The 16,171-nt window shown below is 48.6% G+C and overlaps 1 protein-coding gene across 4 annotated transcripts in view; it reads left to right on the plus strand.

Annotated features, from left to right (window-relative positions):
• Positions 1–10,509: 10,509 nt before the first annotated feature.
• The window catches only part of PLEKHO1 (pleckstrin homology domain containing O1), a 28,715-nt gene continuing 23,053 nt past the window's right edge, over positions 10,510–16,171 (plus strand). For 3 of the 4 annotated variants that reach the window (XM_069794261.1, XM_009924810.2, XM_069794260.1), the window contains exons 1-2: positions 10,513–10,969; positions 11,820–11,966. In XM_069794261.1, the coding sequence (XP_069650362.1) occupies positions 10,940–10,969; positions 11,820–11,966 (177 nt within the window). In that variant the 5' untranslated portion in view covers positions 10,513–10,939. Of the gene's footprint in view, positions 10,970–11,819; positions 11,967–16,171 lie in introns of all 4 variants that reach the window. The other variant, XM_069794262.1, reaches the window with a different exon arrangement.

Consider the following 16,171-nt stretch of genomic DNA (forward strand, 5'->3'; position numbering starts at 1 on the left):
CCTTTTGTCTGTTAAATGATTCCTAATATCCCTTTTGTAATGCCACTGAGCTATAACTACATTCTTAATCTTCTTTATTAACTTCTGTTTACCTTAAGAAACACAACTCCATGCCCCCTGGTTTTGCTCCCATGTTGTGAACTGGAAAAGTGTTGTGATTTCTTTTTAACAATAAAAATAATTCTAGCAGTAATAAAACATGTTGGATTTGAAAAGAAACAAGAGAACTGTAATTGTGGAGCAGACCTGGGAGCAGAGGAGGGTGCTTGGCATCCTCCTAGGCATGGGAGCTGGACCAGAAAGTGCTCACTGCTTCCCCTACCCTGGCTTTGGGGAAGGTGGAGACAAGCAGGGGGAGAGCTGTAATCCCAGCCCCTGCCTCCTCCGAGGGTGCAGGCATCTAGGAGAGAAAAGCAGGCTCTCCATACCTTCAAGAAGATTTTTATTTTTTCTTAGTTTCCTGTTTTTTTAGGTACAGGAACTGTGAAAAGCAGCACAGGTTGAGAGTCAAAACAGACATCAGCAAACTGGATGCCTGGCTTCTGTGAATGTCCACTACGAATGAGCAAGTCTTTCCCTTATCTCTTCCCATAATTAAATTAGACTGAATCTCTAGCTCTCTGAGAGCTCTGCAGAGCTGCTGTGGATGGAAAGTACTTGAATTCACACTCATTTCTTTGGCTTAATTCCCTGAAGCAAGGTCATTCCGAGCCTGGGTGCCTGTCCATCCAAAAATCTCCCTGCAGTGCTGAAGGATTGACGGTAAGTGTGCTGTGGAGCTGCTCCAGGCTCTCGCGTGAAAACAATGGGGTCAGGCTGTGGGGCAGAGTTCCCATGCCACATCATTAGGGAGCATTTCCTTTCTAACTCGAGAGCGTCAGGCATTGTTTTGGAAGGGATGCGTACTGGCATGGTTTCCAGTCTGTCGCCTTCATCCTCGTGTCTGGGAAGCTGACACATTTTGCTCCTCTCCTCCCTGTAGGATTAATGCCCTGCAATGCTGCAGTCCTCGTCAGGCAGTGGAGTTCCAAGGTGGGGTTGATGCTGTTGCTGGAGGCAGGAGATGGAGGTACCTCACAAAACAAGGTGTTTGCTTTATCTAGTCAGCAGGCTCTAAGCTTATCAGGCAGCTCCATTTCCTAACAGCATATTCTAAAAGGTTGTACTCCTGGTACTGGATTAAGCGGTGGATTATGAGACTCCTACAATGTGTGATGTTGCATCAACCTTTCCCAAGTGAAACCTGTCTCCTCTGTGTTTCTTTTTGCAGCCTCCTCGGTACACATTTTTGCTTACTGGCAAATGCACTGAAGGGTTGGACCAAGCCTGACACAAAGTCCTCAGGAACCATCCCTGCCCCCTGCATAGTCGTTATTTCCCATTCCCATTGCATTTCCCTTGCTTCACATCATGAAGGCTTGGAGGATCACAGTGCCACCCTTTGCAAAGGCTCAAACAGAGCTGACATCATGTAAGGTTGGCTGGCTCCCTTTTGATCAGCGTTGTGGTAAACAACCAGAGATTTTTAAACCAGAGCAGATAAAAAATTGGAGAGAAGGGGCACAATGCTGGGTTTTGTTTGGTTTGGGGGTTTTTTTCAGTTACATTTGGACCTTGTATCTCACACTGTCTCACCTCAGCCTCCTCCTCCTGCTTGGAATCCCACTGCTTTCCTGCAGGCAAAGCTAATCGTTCCTCAGAAATGAGGCAAAAGTTGTCTCTCCACCCGAAATCCCTGGCTTGCGATTTCTACTGGGCCATCAGCAAAGAGGCCTCCAGGGCACCTGCTCTCAGTGCAGCAGGGAGTGAAATTATTCAGCAGAGCAGGAGCCGTTGCATTAGTACCATAGCTCTGAGCCAAGCTCTGCCAGCGCCTGGGGAGCCCTCCACTCTCCCCAATGAGCTCAGTTGCTACTGTGGGTCCTGTGGAGGCACAGAGTGGGGTGAGAGAAAGATGCTGGACCCGGAGCATCCTTTCTCAGGGGGCTGCCTCCTGATGGGCATCCCTGCTGTTAACTAGAGATTGTCAAGAACAATTCCTGGGCTGTTGTCTTAGAGGCTAAGCCCTGCTGGGGAGACTGGCATCCCACACACCCCAGGATCAGACACCCCATGTATTTTCTGTGCTGCAAAGAGCTTCAGGTCTTGGGTTGTAACACAGGCTTGCCTCTGCTGAGCCTGCAGCAGTCTGCATCCTGTTTCCAGGCACCTGTAAGGATTTTGCTCACAAACTTTTGTGCTGGTATAAAATGAGTGCACTTTAGCAATGAACAGGCAATTGCGGCTTTTGGTTCGTGCAAAGCTCTAAACACACCCAGGGCCACACGAGACAAGCCAGAGAAGTTTATTCAGTAGTTTCTACATCTTATTTCTAACTCTGCTTAAGCTAAAGTGCATGTTAAAAATGTACCCAGTCTTTGTTTAAAAACACATATCCCCAGACTGCCTATGCTCCCTGGATTTCTTTTTTCTTTCTAAGTACACACTGTAGCTAAAATTGCACTTGCTTCAATTTTCAGCCGCTGGATTTTGCTCTGTCTTTTCTTTCAGAGCTTTCTGCCATGCCAGTGGATGCACAGATCACACTCAAGATAATTTTAGCCCACAGTATGTGTGGGGTTATTAATTTGCCTTCTGAAGGCCATGTAACTTACTGGATGGAGGGGAAAGAGAAGCAGCTCCCAGGGGGCTTCCTCTGACGTCTTAGGAAGATTCTGTTTTCCCGTCTGGAAGGAAAGGCGTATGATGACTCTGTTTTAGGGCATCATGAACAGAAGTATCCCCACACTGAAGAACCAGTTTCCCAGGGCATTTTCTCATGGAAAAATCACTGAGCTGAAAAGGAAACAGCAGGGCCCTTGGTAGAAGGTGGGAAGACTCTCTGCGAGGCTAGTTCCTTTATCACTCTGCTGAGCCACGGCTTTTTGTGGCTCGGCTTGTATTGTTCCTGTGCTCACAGAGGCAAAATGGGAGAGTCTCAGTCATTCAAACCCTTGCTTCTTTCCTTGGCACGGGTGACTAGTACTTCTGCAGATGGAGATTTATTGGGCAAGTGCTAGGCTCCTCGCAAAACGGGAAGAGCTGTGTAATTTCTTCTTTTGGCTACAGCTTCAATCTGTTCAAGGAGCAGAAATAACAAGAGAATACAGATGGAATAATGTCCCTTGCTGTTTTCTGTACCCAGGTGATGGAATACAAAGTGCAAGTTGCTGTTATGTGGAGGATGTGATGATAATAGTTTACAGAGAAAGGGAGGTGACACCTCTGCTGAATGATGCTGAAACTGGATGAGGCTGGAGCTAAGTGAAGTTTTTGCAGCAAAGCTGCTTTTTCAGAGAAAAATTCAAGTGTGGTAGCATTGAAACACTTTGCAAATGTGTTTTGCTAAATTGTTGGGGGGTAGTGTGTTTTTTTCAGTGTCAAAACTCTGGAGAAACTTATCATTTGGAAAACACCAAAACATTTTGAGAGGTATGAAATAAAAAATCCTTTTTGTTTCCAGCTTTTCCTTTCTTTGTAACTGAAGGAGTTTAAGACAGCTCAGAAAGGAAGGATTTTGTTCTTGTTTTATCTGCTATGTGCTGACCAAAGTGCGGCTCTGCTGGTTAGTGGCCCTGGCTATCACAAGTGATACTGGTACTAAATGAGGAGCGAGAGTCCCCTAAGCTCTACCCAGTAAATTTGTCCCTGTGGGAGTCTTGTGAGGGACAGCAGAGTGCTCGTGAGCACTGCAGGACCTGAGGACCCCCAGTTGCCCCTGCTGCTTACCTCCTCACCTGCTTTCTGCTACAAGGCTGACGGCAGCTTGCCACCCTCGGCATAACCATGTCGAGTGGCAGCAGCCATGGATGCCGGGACCCTGCAATCCCCACGGTTACGCGAAGGGTCTCACTGAGAAACCTGCAAGTGAGTTTCCAGCTCTCTGACACGTGGCCTCTAATCAGCGATTGACTTGGGAATTAACAAGCCAGATCAAATGAAATGAGCTCCTAAATCCCTGGGAATTATCTTAGCATCACAATTAAGTCCTGTTGATGTGGAGCAATGTGGGAGAGAGCAAAGCCCTGTAGTGGCGAGGGGGCCAGCCAAGCCTGGCTAGCAGTCTCCCTCAGGGACCCTGCCACAGGTGTCCTGACAGCTCTTTTTTGTGTTGTAAAAGCATGCAGCCATCGTGAGGCAAGGAGCAGCTCCCTCCAGCTGGATCGTGCAAGCTGTACTCAAGGGATATGGTGAGGATCTGCAGTGACGCGGATCTCTGTGCTGTGGACCTGTGTCCCGCTGGGAGTGGGAGTGAGGACACAGCACCAAGGACAGAACCTGGCTCATGTCCCAGGTCAGTGTGGCCCAGGGGCTTCTTCACTCTGCTGAAACTCTCCACAGAGACAGGGTTGCTGGAGCAATCCCAGAGGGGTAAGTCAGGGCATCAAAACCCTGTCGAGACGCATGTTTTTGAGGCTGTGTGCTGGCTGACAGAGCCAGGCAGATGTTGTTATGTTGGTTTCTCTCCTCCCCTCTCTGCTAATGTTCTAGCTCCAGTGAATGCTGCTACCTCATTTGTCCCTGCACTGCAGGAAGAGCTAGCCCTGCACAAGGTATGAAGTTCTGGATGAACTCCAACCTTACCAGGCCCCTGTCTACCATCTTACCACTCTCCACAGATCTTCTCTGCCCTGGGATCATTAGCCTGCAATTTCCCAGGCCAAGGCCTACCTTATATCTCACTCTGGTTCCTGACCTCCCCATCCTGTGTTGTTTTTTCAGTCTTGAGCTATGTTTGCTGAGGTGGCCAGTTTGTTAGCTCTCTGGGAATTTCATTAGCAGGCTGGTTTCCTCCCCCTTCCACATCATTAAATTAGAGATGTTAAATAAAACTGGACCTCTGGGAGGGAAGTCATGGCAGCAAGGGAAAACACACTGCAGTAGGAACACACAGATGAGGTATTTCATTTAAGGAAAAAAACCCACCCCAAACTTCCAAACCTGTCTGTAACTAAAATAAACTGCAGGGGAAATAAAGGCCTGTTTCTCTGTTACATGGAGGCTACTTTGCATCAGATCAGCAGTGCTGCAGGGTCAAGGGAAAGGAGATGCTAAATTTGCAACTGCTGTAAAGCACCAGCGAAAGGAGAGTCACTGAGAATGGCCATCAAGTAGGCATGCCAGAGGTGCATTGGTTTAGCAGTAGGTTTGTACTGGTTAGACCTATACTGGGACAGTGTTGAATGCACTGTGAAGTTAGATTGGTGTAAAGGTGCCTTGTCTTAGGAGAGTTTACCTTCACATGGGAAATACTACACCAGGCATGGACAGAGCTCTGGGCTGCGTCTTTGGAGATCTTGAGTTTACTCCTGGCCCTTCCACTAACTGCCTGGGTTAACTCTTATCGCTGTTGTCTTAGCTCAAGTTCAAACTTGCCCTTGACCCCAAGTTCCCAGTGGCCTAAATCTGTTTGCCTACACCCTAGCTCATGTCTAGCCCAAGCCAACCTGATCTCCAGATGAGCTTGGCTCAAACTCTGTGAAGGTCTAAGATCACCTGCAGGTCATGGGCTAGAGGTAGGTTCCAGCTCTGGCTCCAGCTCCAGCTCCAGCTCTGATTCTGGTTCTGGTTCTGCCCTGCTGGAAGCCCCTGTAGGATTTACAGTACTTCATCAGGACACAGATGCAGCCTGACCTGCTCAGAATTACATCCCTGTTGAGTGCTTCTCTGGACAGGAGCCTCCTTCTCTCCTGTCTTTCCCACCCTCTCTGTGCCCAATACAGTAAATTTTAAGTTGTTGGGAATTGGGCAGAGCCTTGAGTGAGTCACTCACTGTACAGCAGGTGACTCTCAGATCTTGCTGCCAACCTGAGCCATCAGACCCTGAAAGGATCTTGTAGAGAAGAGAGGAGAGCTGAGTCATGGCCCTTAAAGGAAACTTAGGCAGTCCCCTGGCCTGGTCCTTTCCAGGGGGTTAAATTCTCCCATTAAGCAGACCCCTTTCCCAGACAATAGTGCTGTAATTATCTTCAGAGACAAGGAAAAACACATGTCCTAATTAAATTCAATTCATCTTCTAAGCAGCAGTTTCACAGTTGATATCCAGAGGCAAAATTATGCAGGGGGGGTGTTAAATACATAAATAAACCGAGAGTGTTTGTTGTTCTGCTTTTGCAGCAAGAAGATATTTTGGTAACTGTTTATTATGAATCAACACATCATAGGGGAGCAAAACTGCAACATCAGGGCTGAACAGAGCAAATAGGATGTTTGAGCACAGTAAGCAGGAGGACATAAACATAACTTTAGAAAGAGGTTCTCTTTTCATTTTGCCCACATTTTCAAGGTCCTTTCCCTCCTTCTTACACCCTCCCCCCTCTTTTAAAAACAATGATATTTTTATGCTCTGTGTAACAAAATTCAAAGCCGTGATATTAGCAATTCCCTGCAAGTCCATTGTTCCCTGCTCCCTTAGAGAAAAGATAGTCAGCTGTGTGTGACCCGTGGCATGGGAACTCAGCCCCAGGCTCGCATCCCCCCTGCAAAGGATGGTGCACCAACCCAGGGCTCCTGCTTCTCCACTGCCTCCCCTGCTTACAGTCCTTTATGCCAGCAGGTGCATGGAAGAGCGTTCCTGCACCCACAACCGTGATCCACACTTCTATGGACACCCTCCCACATTCCCCTACCACTGCAAGAGCCTCCTTGTGCCCAGATTCAAAGCCAGCAGAGTGCCACAGAGAGCCTTTGTGGAATCAGTTTTTCAGACTACAGCCTTAAAAAGCAAAAGGTGGAGACTTTGGGCCAGTTTGTGTAATGCAGAGGAGTCCCAGTACAGGGCAGGAGCTGTTGGAAATACTGTGCTGCACCTCCCAATGTTCAGCACTGAGCACCAGGACCAAGGTCTCTTGGCAATGCTCACAGCAGGAAAATCACATCCTGACATGGACTCTTCAAAGCTATTGCAAGAAGGTACTAAAGAAGCGATTGCTGTAGTTTTGTAACATTATAATCTAAACATTTCTGGTTCTGTCTTTCCTGCTCATGTCCAGGTGGTTGCTCCCAGCTCTGGGCCACAACTTGCTTTTTCCTGTGGTGTAATTTATTAGGTACTTTTGATATATCCTGCAACCACAATAAAAAATACACCGCTACCGAAAATACAAACTGGGAAAACAAATCATCCCAGAATACAGTCTACACAAAGGTTGTTAAACTATGGACTGAGTTAATTAGCAGCTAATAAAAGACTAAATTCTTACATTAGCTATTCCAGTATGTGAGACCCACTGATTTCATTGGGGGCCATTTGCGTCTGTGGGCACAAGGCCATATTTACTGTGGTAACCATGAATGCAAATCACAGGACAATCAGGGCCCGCCACAGCTGGGACAGGGATGGAAACAGGGTGGGGGAGCTGCACAGGCATACAGACAACTTCACGTGACACACTGGTGCAAACGTCTCAGGGAGGCCACAACCACCCCCATCCCTTCTAGCCACCTTCCCCAGCCCAGTTAATCCAGTGTGAGCAATGTCCGGGGGTCAGTTCCACCACTGGGAGTGTGACTGCCTGTTTCAAGTATGGACATTGCAGCTGGACTCCCTCCTATCTCCCTTCCTTCCATATAAATTGTTGATGTTTCCAGATCTGAATCACTGGTCACATCCTTTACAAAGCCACTGTCGTACTACTGCCTGCAGGCATGTTCAACCAGCTACACCCCTTACAGTCTCCAAAACAGCCTGAGGATTTCAACTTGAGCTAAAGTCCTCCTCCTTGGGATACGTGTGCAGGTGCTTTATCTGCTGTGGTTACAAGGCGACTTCCCTGGCACGAGGCACAAAGACCAGGGACGTTCATTTGCATGGCAAATTTGCTGGGTGAGCAGTGCAAAGGGCCATCAGTGCCTGTGGAAATCCAGGCCACCGCCTGGAGAGCTCCCAAGTGGCTGAAGACCCTCCTTGGCCATCCCCAGCGCTGCTTGGCCATTGCATTTCCTTGTCTTTGTGGTCTGTGTGAGAAAGGGATGGCCCCTTCCAGCAAGGAGCCCTGCACACTCCCCCAGGACAAGAACAGACTTAAAACTGCCACAGAGATTTATGATGTCAAACACTTTTTATATTTTCTTCAAAGCCCCTTTTTGCACTGCCTGGGTAAATTGATTACCTGCTGCTGAGGGAGTAGGAAGGGCTGTTTATTGGGAACCACCAAACAAGAGTTTGTTAGGATCAGAAGAAACCAGTAGGAGTGACCCACTGCCCTTTCCTTTGATCTCTGCAAGATGTGCCTGGAGAAGGCATGCCAGAGCCAGAACAATAACCCAAAGCAGGCCAGCAGCATCAGCCTGACTGCTGCTCAGGCAGCCCTTCCTCTGAAGGCAGCTTCTCCTCTGCACGCTGCTGGCACCCAGACCACACTCCACCACCCAGGGCTCCCTACTGGCAACATGTGACTGGATGAAAAGAAGTTTTATGTCATCAGACGACACTGTAGGTATGCACCGTGTCATGATGATGGCAGGCGGCTGCTTTAGTAAAAGCAACTTAGGTGACAGCTGAAATTGTCTGTGGCAATCTTTCGGATACTGTGTATTGGTTTAAAAATTTGTATGTGACAACAGGGAATCTTACACCAGTGACTTAGCATACGGCTGTGGGAAGCGTATAGCTAAGGCATGATATAGACTCTTAAATGGAATTTCAGTGGGCAAGAGGTATCTTCTCCATCCACTTTTAAAATTCTCATAAGGCACCTAATGGTTAGTCTTTTGGCACATAAATCCCTTGATAAAACCCCAAACACAATCCCGAGACAAACTGTGCTCAGAGTATCAGAGACCTGAGTTAGACTGGTGAAAATATCACGTAACTGTGAGTGCTGGCCTGTCCTGACAGTCCTGCAAGGAGGTCATTGGGGAAGAGAGTGGGCCCTGACCAGCATGAGTCTTGATTCAAAGGGCATGACAAAGCTCTCCCGCTGCTACCAGCGCTGTGCCATCTGGCATTGGCCTGCAGCCACCTCTGGGGTGCTCTGTAGGACCTGGCCACTGAAAACAGGATGTGAAGAATAACAAGTCCATTTGGGAGGCAAAATGTTATTAAATAAATTGGCACACTCCACTGTGCAGTAGGAGACCCTGCAAACTGACCCCGGGGGCTTTAGACAGACAACTTTAGCTCCAGTGAGCATGACTCATCTCTGTCCCTTTGCCATCACACCTCACCTGCTTCTCCAGCTTTGCCTACATGCCATAATCCAGCTGTCCAGGGTAGGTGTCACTGCTGGACCTCCGCAGCCCTCGCTGGACACGTGCCATCACTGTGGTTCTTCCCCACTCTGCAGGAAGAAGCTATGGCGTACCCACCTAACCCAGTGTCTAGCAAGCAGAACAGACCGGCACCTGACACCGCTGAATTTGCTGATGAGAACAAGGGAAGCAATGCTAAAGCATTTAGCCACTTCGTAACTCCTCACTAGAATTGTCAAAAACTTACTATCCTCATGGTACAAAAGGGGAAACTGAGGCACAAAGACAGCAACTCCTAGTCCTGGGCCCCACGGAGTATGGTGCTGCACAGGCACCAAAGGAAAAGGCAATCCCTGCTCTGAGCATCTTAGAGGGTGACTTTGTTTTAGACGGTAACTTGTTGCACTGTCCCAGGCATTCCGTGCATCCCACAGCTCACGACACAAATAGCAGAGCACTACAGAAATGCCAGCACTTAAAAAAGATATAAACCTGCCAGCCCCTCACTCACAAAAGCTCTGAAAATGCCTTCTAATCCAAGCATTCAACCACTGCTTTTGCTTCCAACATATAATGTTTTAAGAGATGTTAGCAGCACAAGTACATCATCAGTATTCTCGACGCATTAATTCCAAAGTACTTGGGTTAAAATACAGTCTAGAATCAGTAGTGTGGGTGTGCGCCAGACTAAGGATCAGATGGAAGGTTTTCACTGTAAAGCAAGCAACTGATCAATTGATCAATGATTTATCAATCTCTTTATCTATATAGTTCTGAACAGAACTACTTTCTCCTTTCTCTGTTTTTCCCTCTTTTTCATGCATCTCTCTTATAAACCCAGTCTATGACCTCAGTCCCATGCTCAGATAGTTCCAGACTTGCAGGACATGCAGGAGGGAGACCAAATAAGCAGAAGAAGGGTAATTTTTAAGAAGCCAAGCAACTCCTCACTTTTGGGAAGCTGTGCTCTGAATCTCACTGTCTTTTTGCAGTGTAAGTCCCTGCTACCAGACCCTCACTGCTGGGAAGCCATCCCTTCTCCCCTGACTCCCTCCCCAGGGAATCTCCTCCCTGCTCCTCTTTGCAGGGTGCTTTTGTTTATACTTCTAAACGCTCCACCACTTTCTTGGCAGAAAACCCTCCCAGTGCCACCTGGCCGCTTTTCCGTCTCCCAGGAAGTTTTGCAGTGACCTTGTGACACAGCTGGGAATGTGACTCGGACATGGGGAGGGGACACATCTGACAATGTGCTGTCTGCTCCCGTGCCCCCCACTGACCCCAGCCTCGACAGACTCACATCCAGCCACACACACATCCAGCCACTCACATCAGCAGTGAGTCAGAAACAAAGAAGAAAAACCCTCGTGGGCTGCGATTCGCCCTTTATTGTGAACTCCAGACGTCATACGCACACGGCTATAGATGGAGCTCGGGAGCCCAGGCCAGCCCAGTGCAAGCCCACGAGAGCTCAGTGATGGTGGTGGTGGTGCCGGTTGGTGGGGGGGGATGCTGTGTCTGTATGGCTAAGGATGTATTACAGAGGCGGGCTGGTCTTAATGTAACTAGAGAGCTTCTGTAATCTACAAAGGGTGAAGACAGAGAGGGAGTAAGAGGAGGTACCCTGTGTATTTCCCAGCCACGCTCTCCCCAAGAGGAGGCCCTCTCTGATTCCCCCCCCCAATCTCCCTCCAGCGCAGCACACCAAGGAATGATGAAAAAAAATAATTCTGCAAAAAGGGTGAGTTGAATCGGTTCTTCTCTGGGGTACGGTGGGGTGGGGGAAGCTCCCGGATATTTTGGGGAGGGGGGCTTGTCTCTTGATTTCCAGTTGTTCACTTTGCCTCTGCTTCCCCCCCGCCCTTGCCTTGCAAAAAAAAAAACCCTAATCAGATCAAAACAAAACCAAACCCAGCACTCGTCTCTCCTTCTCTCCTACTGCCCAGTGCCTCTCCTTCCTCTTGAATTCGCCAGGCGATACTATTTGCCGTTTAGTGCGGAGCTATGTAGGCAGGCAGTTTTCATTTTTGATCACAAGGAAATGATAAAATACAGAGACACCATCTATCTGTCGCTCTCTGTCTGCTCTGTGCTGTATGTGTGTGTCTGCTGTGCCCAGACATCTTATTGCTGTCTATGAAGAAATCTTAAATATAAACCCATACATAGATTTCGCCTCTAGGATTAATTGTTCATAAAAGGCTCAAAAATGCAATTTTCACTGCAGTAAAAAAAATCAGCTAGTTTAAATTCTCCCCAACAGCCTCCTGTTCCTCCTTCCACAGACAAATGCACGTTGTATGAGGCGAATGTAACATAACAGCCTTTCTTATATAATGCACAGAGTGAAAACCCTGCTTGCGATTTTTGCATCGTCCCCTCGGTATTACTGTTGTTGCTTCATGTCTGCAGCAGAAAAATCTATGTAGAGTGAATCAAGCGAAGTACCTTGGTCCCAGCTTTGGTGGAGAGAGGGGCCAGAGGGAGGGGGAGGCAAAAGTTGGGCAAAGAGGGAGGGGGGGAGAAGAGGAGTGTAAAACCAAGAATAATAATAGTTTTCCCCCATTTTCTTCCCTCTCTCTTTGTGTTAGGGGCAACAGGATGGAAACCAGCAATCTGTGCAGCCAGAGAAGGTCGGCTGGGTGCGGAAATTTTGCGGGAAAGGTATTTTTAGGGAAATCTGGAAAAACCGTTATGTGGTTTTGAAGGGAGATCAGCTTTACATCTCGGAGAAGGAGGTACGATCGGTTTCATTTTCCTTTCCCATCCCCCCTTCCTTCCCTTTGCATATGAAAAGCACATGCCGAGCAGCCCCAGCCTTTCCCCAGCGCCTCTGCCCAGACATCGCCCCTCCATCGCCAGCTTGCGTTGAGGAGGTTTCTCAGGGGCTTCTCTTCCCCCCAAGTCAGCAGCGGAGAAACCTGGCCTGGGTTGGTGTGTCAGCTCCAACAGCGAGTCTCACAGACAGCTCTGGCTGGGAGACATTTTCCCAGCACTGGACACATGAAAGGATTCACTTAGCGAGAGTTAAAACCCTCATCCTTCTTTCCGCCACGATGAAAATGCCAGCTTCCTTCTGTGCCTGTCCTCTGTCATTAAGTTCGACAGTGGTCTTGTTCCCAGCTGCTGCACTGCTCTATTTGGAAATAACTGTGGTCTCCCAGCTGGAATCGAGCCCTTATCTCTTGTATTTTTTTCCCCCTGAACCACCCCGCAAGAGGACAACAGGGAAATTTAACCACGGATTCAACACCTTGTTGAAAAACGTGTCCCCTCTCCTCCCCCTCATCTCTGCTCACCATTGGCTGGGGTTTGGGGTTTAATGTAGTGTTTACATTAGACTTAATTGGATGTGACTATCAGGCTGAGTGTTGCAGGCTCTGGCAGGCTGGGATCCAGCTGTCCTTGCACAGCCTCCCCCCTTAGTTTTTGCCTTGATAAATTCATCAGGAAGAAATCCCCAGGCAACAGCACTCCTCCCTCTGATTACCTTTTAAAAACTCGCTAGCACTAGTGAGAGTTGTACCCACAAGAAGAGGCACAGGGGCTGTCTGGAGTCAGGCTGGTGTTAGGACAGGGCGTTTGGGGTAAAAATATGGATCTGGGTCTCTGTGTGTTTCCTCCCATAAGTGGAGGTCCATCTCTGACGGGCATTGCAGGGTGGTCTGTTGTTCAGATGCATGGCTGCCTGGCCCAGCTTTACCAGCTGAGGATCTGGAGAGGTAATAGGGTCCAGAGCGCCAAGCATAATATGATTTAGAGGCTAATTGAATCACGGGGCATGGCAAAATACAGATGGATCAGGGGTTATTAGAACACAGAAAGAACCTAAAAGTGGACTGAAAGCCCAGGTCGCGCTTAGCTATGTGTTGGCATTTCACAGCTTGCTCCCATTGATCTCTTGGCTGCTCCAGAACCGGAGAGAGACATAGGCGTGGGGAATAAATGTTGTCTGCAGGGTGCGGTTGGGTGCCTTAGAAATGCGCAGGTAGAGACATACTAAAAGAAAGATTAGAGACTGTAGGCAACCCTAGTGGTAGTGAGACACTAAACCTGTGATGAATCTATAGATACATTTATAGATGGGAAAAGTTAGATGGAAAGATGGATGCGAGAGGTACACAGCGAGTCGTACAAATCTCCTTTGATTTGTGGTCCTTCCAAATTTTCCAGTAGTAATGCAGACTGTACAGCATGTATTTCTCAACAGCAGGCCTGCTTGTCTTGCATGACTCTTACAAGCAGCTCACATACCTCTGGGGCCACAGATCAGAGTTTAGAAACTGCTAGACAGACAGATTACATGGCTGGAAGGATTTTTACCTGCTGCCTTGTGTTCTACCAGTCTGGGTCAATGCCTTTTCTGTACTGGGGCCCCGATTCAAGGCAGCACTGAAGCATGTGCTTGAGCGGAAACATATGTTTAAGCCCAGTTAATGGGGATCGAACTGGAGCTTGTACTTTTTGAGCCAGGACCTGGAAGAGAATAATCATGACCAAGTCCAAATGATAGGGGAGGTGCGGGCTCGGATCAGACTGCATCGGCTGTGCCGACACAGCTGGAACTGCTGGGAAGGGATTGGGAATGGGCGGGATTGGGAATAGGCAGGACTAGGCAGCTCAGTAATTATGAATTCCCTGCAGGCTGGGCAGATAGATTCTTAACAATGTTAGCAGGAAGCTGTATGGTCCTTCAAGCAGGTGTGAAGGTGCAGTATCAGCAGTGGGATTGAATAATACTGTAATTCACAGTTGATTTAGCAGGGAGGTTGTGTATGTGGTTTTGGGGGGACTTAGAGAGAGACACAGGAACATCTCACCACCATTCAGTGGGGGAAGGAGTCATATGGGTGGGTAGAGGAGGAAACTTGGCTCTGCTGAAGCAAAGGCAGAACAAGGACGCTGGGACTGTCACTGCAGTGTCTCTGCAGGCGGGACAGGAGGCCTGACTGCCACCCAGGCTACACTGACCGCCTGAGCCCACGGGCTGCATTCTGCCAGAGCTTAGGACCTCCTCAGAGTACCTTTGCTAGGGAGAGGAAAAGGGCACTTCCAGAAAGCTATTCAGTGCCCATAAGCCCTGAGCAGCTTCTGGAAGTACCTGCTACAAATACACTGTGGTGCCTGCACTCCTAACAGGGGAATGCTCACAGGGGAGGCCAGCCGAGTGGCTGGGCTCCATGCTAGCAAACTCCTCCAGAGCTGCCCCATTTGGAGGATCCTCCCAGACCCTCTGTCTGCAGCCCAGACCTGCACAGCAGCTGTCTGGGACAGCAAAGCCGTGCTGCGTTGGCACAATACACTCCTTTAAGCAGTTGTGCGAACTCTCCCTTTGATGGGAAATACTCTGGATCTTGCCTGGGAAAACAAGAGTGTTTTCCAAAATCCTGGCCACCCTGAAATCACCAGCTAGACTGCCACTGGCTGCGGTACCACTGGGATGTCCTGGACACCCAGCACTGCTGTGTGGGTGGTTATGTCTCTCTCCAGTACCTCAACTGTTTGAACCCTGGAGAATAATCTGACAGCAAAAGGCTCTACTTGGCTAAGGAAAGCCTGCACAAGTGAGAATGTATTCATACAGTAATCTACACCAGTGAAGATGTGCAGGAAAAAGATGTCTGTCTGTCCGTCCCTCCCTCCCAAATATGTCCAGGTAGCTACCGCTCAAATATCTGTGTGCTCTGAGCCCAGAAGAGGGACGAGGCTGGCTGAGGGGCCATGTGGGTGCTAGTTCTGAACAAGGAGCATTTGTGTTTGTTTCAGGGAGCGTGTGTGTATTTCTTTACAGGGAAAAAACTAACACATGTGCAATTGAAGCAGCACTGTGGCTCTACGCGTATGAATATGTGTGTGAAAGACCATAAATAACATGCAGCAGTGACTGCCTATGTCTTTATATGGAAGAAACTGTGGTTGTGTAGAAATGTGGTTACAGAGGTAACATCTGGCTGCCTGCATGTGCACTGAAGTGACTCTGTGTGCCTGTGGGAATGAAGAATATGCCTGTATCACTGGGTCCAGCATCTCTGGGAATCTCAATATACGAGGTGGCTCCAGCCACCTGGCACGTGGTACAGTGCACTGCCTGTCTGGGTGAGCACGCTTGTGTGCGTGTGTGTGGACGGAGGGCATGTGTTTGGTGTGACTCCCTGTTGCTGTGCGTTTCCAAGACTCTCTGTTCAAAGACAGACAAGTCTTTTAACACGTTGTGGGTTTTTTATACTGACTGGACCTTTATTCCTTAGCAAATCCAGGCCTTCACATACCAACAAGAACTGAGATCTGCCCTGGGGAGGCCCATAGCCAGGACTCCGTCCTGTCCACAGGTCCTAACACGTGTTCAGAACTCTGCTCCTGGAGCACGAGGCTCCCTCTGTATGCTCGCTTTCCTGGCAGCAGGTGCCTGCAGCTCCTGCAAATAGCTTAATAAATTGGGATTTGTCAATCAGAACAGGACAGAGCCTCTTTTGTTTTTTCACACACCAGATTAAGCCCAGTGGAGGAAATGGAGCCACTGCTGGGTTGCGCTGATGAGTTGTGTGAGAGGCTCTTTGCTGCTCTGGAGAAAGGCCCTTCCATTTCTGAATCCCTGCCACTGCTGGTGTGGCTGATGAGGTAGGCACTGGATGCAGCCAGAGAGAGAATTAAGTAGCAGAGCCCCTGAGGAGACGTGAATAGAAAACTCTAGTGGAAATGGTCACTAGACAGGTTGAACCTCAGTCCGATTTCTGCAGTGATGGGAGAGGAGACTCAATTGTCTGTTTCCGCAAAAGATCAAAGTCCTCCTCTGCTATAAATTATTTTTGTTCCATCAAAGCCATCAGAGCAATGTGGAGCTTATGAGCTTATGAGTTAACTCTCATATTAACCTTGGTGTTTCTTGTCAGCTCCTCTTAAGCTCAGTGGCTGCTCTAGAACAGAAGGCAGGTTGTTTAGTGGG

Source organism: Haliaeetus albicilla, chromosome 10 (genome assembly GCF_947461875.1).
Source record: "Haliaeetus albicilla chromosome 10, bHalAlb1.1, whole genome shotgun sequence".
NCBI classification, from domain to species: domain Eukaryota; kingdom Metazoa; phylum Chordata; class Aves; order Accipitriformes; family Accipitridae; genus Haliaeetus; species Haliaeetus albicilla.